Genomic DNA, 8531 nt, shown 5'->3' with positions numbered 1-8531 from the left:
AGAAAGAAAGAAAGAAAGAAAGACAGACAGACTTGGCCTGGGAAACTGTCTGGGACAATCCCACTCTGTCCTGCAGGGTCACAGTGAATCGATCGATGACTGAGCTACATTGGCCTCTTGGCTTTCCAGCGACACAGGAGCTCCACAAGAAGGGAGGAGAAGGGCACAGGGGTTCTAAGTGGCAAATGTAAGCAGCCCGAGGAAGGGCAGCTCTGACCGCCATCAGACGTGGTTTCTGGATCCAGTCTTCTCCATGACCTCGGTGGAAGGGCAGGACCACCTTCACCTTCACAAGGACAGTGGGACAAGGCTTGGCAAAAGATGGAGAATACTTGACCTCACAGATAAAGCGCAGGCAGGTGAGCCCAGGAATGCAGATACGCCCAAATATGTGTGCTGGGGATGGAACGCCCTGCCTTGCTGGGAGGATGAGTTGTGAGTGAGGAGGTGGGTGTAGACTGGCGGGCATTGAGACCAGAGAGCTGGCTAGTACCAACTCGTGTATCTGATTCACTCTTGGAATATGGTGCCAGCTCAGTAAACGAGAGGGGCTGAGAATCGGAGAGAAAGCAAAGCAGACACAATCTGGGGGCAGGTTTCTGGTAGAAGATGACAAACAGCTATGTGACCTACGGGCCATGCGACACCACTGCCCACTCAGCAGGACTGATGTGTAGGCTCACTCGAATGCAAGGGAAAGGCCTAGGACAGCACTCGGCAGGAGATGCTGAATGGGAGGGACGTTTGATAAGTAATGGTGGTGGTGGTGGTGGTGGTGGTGAAGGTGGGAGGTGGGAGGTAGGAGGTGGTGGTGGTAGGAATTCCTGTTGGTGTCAGGAGTCAAGAGGAGAAGGTGCCCATTCAAGAGTGGCCATGCTGATCACACAAAGGCAAATATTAGACAATTCCACTTCTCTGACATCCTTGGAGGAGGCAAATGCATGGAGGCCAAATGGAGATGGGAAAGAGTCCAGAAGAGCCTTCCCTGGTTCCTTCATAAGGTGCCCAGGTCTGCACTAAGTTAGGTTTTAAAAACAGCACTCTTTCCTTCTCAGTCTGTGTTTTTGAAGTTGCCTAACATTTTTTTATAAAAACAAACACTGTGGTCAAATACGAAATTTGTCATCTTAATCATTTTTAAGTGTGCAATTTGGTGGCATTAATCATACCAACAAAGTTGTGCAACCATGGTCACTTCTAAGATCTCAAATGTTTTCCTCACCCCACACAGAAGCTCGATACCCCGGGAGCTCCTCATTGGTGTCCCCCCATCCCTTCTTCCAGCCCCTGGTCACCTCTGAGCGCCTTTTTGTTTCTATGTCTTAGCCTCATCCAGGTTGTTTATGGAAGTGGCACCATCCAATATTTGCCCCTTCGTGGCCAGCTAATTTTGCTCGGCATCATGTTCTCAAGGTTGATCTGTGTCGTAGCCTCTATCAAAACGTCACTGCTTCTTAATGACTGAATACTAGGCAGACAGTGTGTTTTCCAAGGCTGACATCCAAAGAGCTGGGGGTGAAGAGCCATGGGTCTGGCGGCTCCATGGGAAGCGCAGGTGGTTCCCGCGGATGACGGGATGGAGGAAGTGAGAAGGTCGTGGCTACAAACACCTTGAGTCACAAGTGTGTCCCAACCCAAGAGACGCAGGAGATCTGCAGGGAATCTGTCCCCAGCGCCTGTGAGCAGGACCAGGGCCAACCCCGGGTGTGCCTTTCAGTACCAGGGGGCTGTCGACTGCGCGCCCCAAAGGTCACGCCCCACAGGTTTCTCTGTTTAAAAAAGCCTCTTTCCCCAGTGTGTTTTCAGTGGACGTTTAAAGCAGCAGTTTAGATCTTCATTCGACGGTTTCTGCACATGTCGTTCCATGACGGTGAGCCATCTCATCTTCACACAGTGAGGACATTCTCATCATTTCTGTTCATCTGGCTTCCCGGCTCCTGTCCTGGCTCCTCCGTGTGAGTGCTGTTGAGCATTTAGCCTCAAGGAGTGTAGACACTCCTTACAGGTGACAGCCATCATTGGTTGAGCCCGTTTGTTTTCTGTTTGTTCCAAGGTGGCCTTGGGGATTCATTTTCATTCAAGGCTGAGCGAGTAGCTCAGGGCATCAACGGTGGCCATGTCTAGAATGGTCAGGAGCACCAGCTAGCTCTGGCCCCTGGGTAGCCGGGGCGTGGTTCGTGTAGCATCCCCTGTCCTGTGCACGAGCTGCTTCGTGTCCTGGCTCTCTCCTTCTTTCTCCTCGGTTCTGGAGGCGGCCGGCCCAAAGCTCCAGGGCTCTCTGGCTTTTGATTGTCTTCTTCTTCTTTTTTCCTTACACTGTTCAGTATCTATTGATTCTTTATATATTATTTATACTTTTACATCGTTTAATTCACACATCACACAATTCAATAGGTTAATCACATTGAGTTGTGCAATCAATACCACAACCAATTTTAGAACGTTTTCTTTTCTCTTCTTTTTTTTACAGTTTTATTGGCAGGCACTTGTTCCACACATCAGACAGTTCAAGAGTTTGATCATTAGTGAGAAGACTGGTACCGTCATGACCACAATCCTGGGCACTCTTTCTTCTTCGTTGCACTCAATGTTAGTGTGATTGTTATTATTTTCTACCAAGGGCCCAAGTAGAAAGAAAAGGTTTTGAAAATGATGATGGCAACAAATGTACAAATGTGCTTGATGCAATGGATGGATGAGTGGCTTATAAGAGCTGTAAAAAAACCCCAATAAAATTATCTATTGAAATATATATCCACACAACATTCTCCAATTCAATTCCTTCTGCATGTATAATTCAGTGCCATTGATTATACTCTGATATGCAACCCTTAACGATATCCTTTTCCAAGTCATCCCAGCACCATTCACATGAACTCCGTGCCCCTAAGCAAAAACTCCTCCTCTTTCACCCATGGTCGCCCCTGGTCAACTCTGGATTCTTCTTCTCTCTTTTTAGTAGTTTTCTTGATATAAAAATATACTTCCATTGTTGAACCATCTACACATCATCACAATAGTGCTCCTTTCCTCCCCCCCGCTGCACCCACTATTTGTTCCCCCATCCTGCCCACCCTCCCCACCCCTGTCCCTGAGGAGCCATTGTATCGGTTATTGTCTCTGTTCGCTCCTTCCTTCTGTGTTTCCTAAACTGGGAGACCTAACATAAACAATAAACAACAAAGACAAAATGAAACAGAAAGAAGAAAGGAATAACAATCATATGCTGTAAAGATAAAAATAAGGCGTAAGAAAGAAATACCGACAATATTTTAAAAGCCAGAGAAGAAATTTCTATCGTGGAATAAGCAAGACATATTTAAGCCCAGAGCAAATTTAGGTCAAGAGGGAGGTCGATTGGCCAAGGATCCACCAGAATCAAGTTTATGGTTGTCTCTGTCTGACAGTACAGCTGTTTGAGACCCTCGCCTGTGGGCAGAGGGGATCTGCCGAGGGCTTACTCTGACTACAGCAGTGGTTCTCAACCTTCCCAATGCCACGACCCTTTCATACAGCTCCTTGTGTTGTGGTGACCCCCCAACCATAACATTATTTTCGTTGCTACTTCATCACTGTCATTTGGCTACTGTGATGAATCGGGCGACCCTGTGAACGGGTCGTTTGATCCCCAAGGGGTCGTGACCCCCAGGTTGAGAACTGCTGGACTAGATACTCTGTAGATGGGTTTTAAATTGCCGCTGTCCTCTGTAGCCTTCAAATTGGACGTTCACAAGTTAAGCTCTGATACGTTTCCCTTCATAATATTTGGATCTTGCTATTTCCATCTTTGGATCACACAGGCTGGTGTGCTTCTTCCATGTGGACTTAGTTGATGCCTCACTTAGAAGGCTGCTTGGTTTGAATACAAGCCTTTAACACCCCAGACACTGTTCGATTGATAGCCGGGCACCATCTGCTTTCTTCCCCACACTTTGCTGCAGCGCCCTGATCTTCAGCGATCACTTCATGAAGGCAAGTATTGAGCAGGGCCATGTTGTAAGAACCAACTCTTCTTGGATTGGGGCTAGAGTTCAGGGGGAGCCCAGAATCCATCTGCTTTTCCATGGGCTATGAACAATTCTGGTTTACTTTGGCGATCATTTTATGACAAAAACTCAAAAGAACAACAACCAAAGAAAACAAAAACAAACAAAGGCATAAATGAAAAGAACCCTCCTACACGCACACACACACACAAAGAAAAACATCCCCTGAAGTACAAGGCGACCGCACTGGCAGCATCAGTAGCTTCTCCGATGTCACGGAGTTTAAGGTACTGTTGGCAAGAGGAGTCCATGCAAGTGCGGTCCAGCTGCAAGCTGCATACCAGGTGATGCTGCTTTGTACAAATTCCTTTTTATTAAAAGATCATGTATAGCTCTTATAACCATCTATACATCAATTGTATCAAGCATATTTGTACCTAGTTGCCATCATTATTTTCTAAACATTTACTTCCTGTTGAGCCCCAGATTGATTTCTTAATTGAGTAAGCTCTGTCTACATTGAGCATGGGTGTTGGTGGTAGGGGAAATTTTCCTGTTACATGTCTTACACGAGCAGACCCTTTCCTATCAGATTAATACTTGTCATATTAATGTAAGGGGAGCATTGAGGTACTAAATGTATGGTGGATCTGGGTCCCCTTTCATCCGACGCCCCCTAAGCCAGGAGTCCCATCTAAGGCCCAATGTCTGCCCTCTACACAGTCCTGGGGTGGCCGTCTTCAGCTTCGTCTCCCATGTGGGCATTTCAGTCCAAACTCCATGGACTACAGGTAGTTTTGAGGTAGGACCCAGTTCATTCTTTTGGCCTTCCACATGGAGGCCTTCTGATGTGGCCCTTGGAGGACGCCACATTCCCTGTAAAGCCAGTGTCTAAAGTCATGCTTAGTCCACAGTGTGGTTTACCGAGGGTTGGGTAGAAACTTATTCAAAGTGTCTCCCCAGGAACATAGAAGTGATTTCCTTCTCCCTTAGGTTCCCTACAGCTACTGTCTAGCATTCCTTCCCGGTGTGGGCAGAAATGAGAGGAGAACCTTACTGGAAAAATCAATTAGCTTGTTGTTAAAACCTGGTTTTAACAATTGGCGGGGGCCAGGGGGAAGCGGCAGCATCTACATTTCTGGTGGTGGGCATGGGGGGTGAATGGGGAAGAACAATCCCTGGCTTTTGGGAGGGATTTTGGAAGGCAGAGACCATGGCTCATAACAAGAGGTCTTGGCACAGATAGAGCTCGGCTCCAGGGGAACCATCACTCCAGCCCCATTGCCTCAGCACAGCCTTGCAAATCATCTCTAGATTAAAGCCACGTCCTTCCATTTCATATGATCTCAGAAAGATGTGCTCGTTGCTGAGATAAGGATTACTAGAGCATCCTCACCAAGACCCACACTTGCTCTGAACCACTGATCCTGTGGTTAGCATTCCAACATGTATCTGACAGTACCACCAGGGATCCTTGGGCTGGGCTCAGAGACCTGGGTCGGAATCTCGAGTCTCGGAAGACAGTGGAGCTCACCAGGCTGTAGGGCAGGGATACACTGACTGGAGGCGGTCAGCCCCAAACCCCACCTGCTGCTGTACGGTCCATCCCGACTCCTAGAACCCCTACAGGACAGAGTACTGCCCCCTATGATGTTCAAGGCTGTGTGATCTTTGCAGAAGGAGATTGCTGTCTCCAGGAGATTCACGGGTGGGTTTGAACCGCTGACCTTGTGGTTAGCAGCTGGGCACTTCACTACCGTGCCACGAGAGCGCCTTAGGGTTGGCTCACGCCCTTCCAATCCTTTGAGCTGGTGGAAAATGGGCAGCTGAGGCCACCATCGCTGTCCTTCGAGGGGGCCCATGTCTCAGCTGGTAATGAACGCCCCCAAAGAGCCAGTTGGTTCTTGAGTTCAGGTCTCTCTCCTTGGGCAGAAGCCCCCGGGTGGTCGTCAGGAGAGCGGTGACAGCAGCAGTCCGCAGACATCAGGAACTCACTGTTCTGTAGCTTCAAACCACTGCACTGTTCCTCCTTCCAGCCAGGTGCTTGTCCCCACTGGTCCCACTGGACAGAGAAGGAAATGGAAGCTCAGAGGGTGGCACCTGGCCTGCCTGACTCCAGGCCCCAAGCCTGAGGGCTAAATCAGGGTTGGACAAGGCACGACTCCTCATGGCACCTCTGAAGGTGATCATCAGCACCACTTCCCCATGGCCCAGTGGGCTCACACGTCATCAGTCTCAGCCAAGCTCTTCCTGAATCTCTTGGGCTAGAGGGTTTGTCTGAAAGGGCCTGGATGGTGGGCCTGGACTCCCCTAGCTCCCCGGGCAGCCTTGCAGCCTGCCTCTCTGAGCAAAGCAACAGAGTCGAGGCCTGGGGGCAGGGGTGGGGGGCTTTCCTCCAGGCTCGTCCCTCCCTTCTGGGGCCGGCTAGCTTTTTGTGACCCATTACTTCAGGGCAGGCCCACCCGGAGGTGAGAGAGCTCTTCCCAGGAGTATCAGCTCATTTCCAGAGCACTTGCTGGGCCAGGGGCTTCCCACCCAGCCTCTTCCTTCCTTCCTGCCACCTGGGCATGATACTGAGGGTGAGAGAGAGGCAGGAGAGGAGGGAGCTCCGTGACCTGCCTCCCAGATCCATTTATAGAAGGGGGCCCACTGAGACTGTGAGAGGAGGCCCCAGACCCATCGGTGGAAAGAGGTCTCAGCGCTGTCCATGTGCGTGAAGACCTCTTTGTGAAACTCAGATTTCTGTTCTCAGTGCCCCACACAAACACAGGCCCCTGGGCTATGGAAGGTTGGTTCCAGGGTCAACAGCTCAGTCTCCCTAAAGGTGTCAGCCTTCCTCTGGTCATCTCTGATCAATCTACCAGTCAAGCAAGGCTCATGGTCACTCCTAACTAGTGGTCAGATCAATGGGCCCTTGGTGGATCCTAATTACGAACAATATCATTGAGTTAGAGCACGCTGGTCCCCCTTCCCTCACCCACCCCCACAAGTCCTCCGCACCCTACATCTGTCTCCTAGGGCTCTCCTAGGAGCACGGAGACAGGTGCGGGGAGGTGCTGGTGTCCCAGGCATCCCTAGATCTTGTGACAAGAAGTGTGTCCCATTGGCCAGTGGACACAGAGCCATCATGGGCAGGCTGTGACTTGAGCCATCACTCTGGACTAGTGGGGGAATCCTCTGAAGGACCCTTGGCCAGTGTACCCCAGACCCTGCCCGGAGGGGTGACTGCATTTCCAAAGGGCCTTGGAAAAGTGATGCCTGTTGTCCTCACTGGTGACAAGTAACTTCTATGAAGCCAGCTGTTTCAAAACAAGGGTGTGTGTGTATGTGTGTCCGTCTTCTGGGTTTGGGGCAGGGAACGATCCTCCCCACCCAGCTCTGACCTCCAACCACATGGGTGATAGGGGACAGGCAGCACCACCTCGGACTGTAACTGCCAGCAGAACCAGCTGCTAACGTCCCTCACCCACTCCTCTGAGCAGATATAGAGATGTTTTTAATTCCACCAGCAGGTGCTTTTGAAATGCCTGCATTGCTCAGAGATCCCGGGTTGTATCAAGTTCGGGCGGAACTTTCGTTTCTCCTTCTGAAAATTAGAACTGATGACCCTGACCCTGTGAGCCCCTGGGGGAAGTTGGAAAGACGCGAGGGAGGCCATGCTGGCCGGAAGCCCCTGTAAAGTAACCTGTGCCCCACCCGTCCTTTAGGAAGCATTTGCTGGGCGCCTGCTGTGTGCACAGAAGGAAATAGCCCCCTGCCTTACAATCATTTCCAGGGTTAGGCTCCATGACGGTGTCTGCAGCCCCTGCGCCCAGGCACCAACTCCAGAGAGAGCAGCTCCACCTCCCCTCCCTGCCTCCTCTGGGCGGGCAAAGCCTCTAGCCAACTTGGATTTCGGTGGCCATGGAGTCAATGCAGGGGCTGATTTTTCCGGAAGGAGATCACCAGGCCTTTCTTGGGAGGCACCCTGCAGGTGGACGAGAAGCCCCAACCTTTCAGCTAAGAGGTTGGGATGGTAACCAGGGGCACCCACCCAGGGCCGCCTTGGCTGATTCCGGAAAGGAGTTTCCTGAGGCCCGGCCTTCTTCTCTGCTTCTGCCCAGCTTTCCTCGGAACTGCGCCTTTTTGGAGCGGGACCTGGGACAGGGCTTACTGCCGCTCTTCGTGTGTCTGCGTCTTCACAACATCAACAGAGGCAAGTCCCCCACCCCTGCAGCTTCGCCACAGCCTCCTACACCCACCCACCCACCTCCTCAAAGGGTACGAGTACCGAGCTCTCTCATCCCAGCGGGGACACAGCTCAGTGTCCGTGTCCTTGTCTGTGAACTGGGAACAGCGGGGTTTCCATGAAGGTAGAGAGGGGCTGACCGGATGGGCAGCAGGACAGCTCGTGGCTGGTTGGAGGCCACTGGGGTGCACAGGTGGGCTTGTGAGGGGAGCAGAGGCAGCTGGGATCCCTCTAAGCAGCACTCTGGGCCCTGTGAGCAGGAAGGCAGAGGGAATGGGGGGATGGAAGACCACCAATGAGACCTTTGTGTTGACAAG

General features: G+C 51.2%; 1 protein-coding gene across 1 annotated transcript in view; it reads left to right on the top strand.

The window, feature by feature from the left end:
* Positions 1 to 8531, top strand: part of BTBD16 (BTB domain containing 16) — a 52957-nt gene that overhangs the window by 35855 nt on the left and 8571 nt on the right. Inside the window, exon 9 of the mRNA XM_045291398.1 lies at positions 8090 to 8181. Coding sequence (XP_045147333.1) covers positions 8090 to 8181 — 92 coding nt within the window. The remainder of the gene's footprint in view (positions 1 to 8089; positions 8182 to 8531) is intronic.

The sequence above is a fragment of the Echinops telfairi genome, unplaced genomic scaffold, assembly GCF_000313985.2.
Source record: "Echinops telfairi isolate 266 unplaced genomic scaffold, ASM31398v2 ScPeMD7_70;HRSCAF=299, whole genome shotgun sequence".
Taxonomy (NCBI): domain Eukaryota; kingdom Metazoa; phylum Chordata; class Mammalia; order Afrosoricida; family Tenrecidae; genus Echinops; species Echinops telfairi.
Note: the sequence above shows the minus strand (reverse complement) of the source record. Positions and strands in the feature narration are given on the sequence as shown.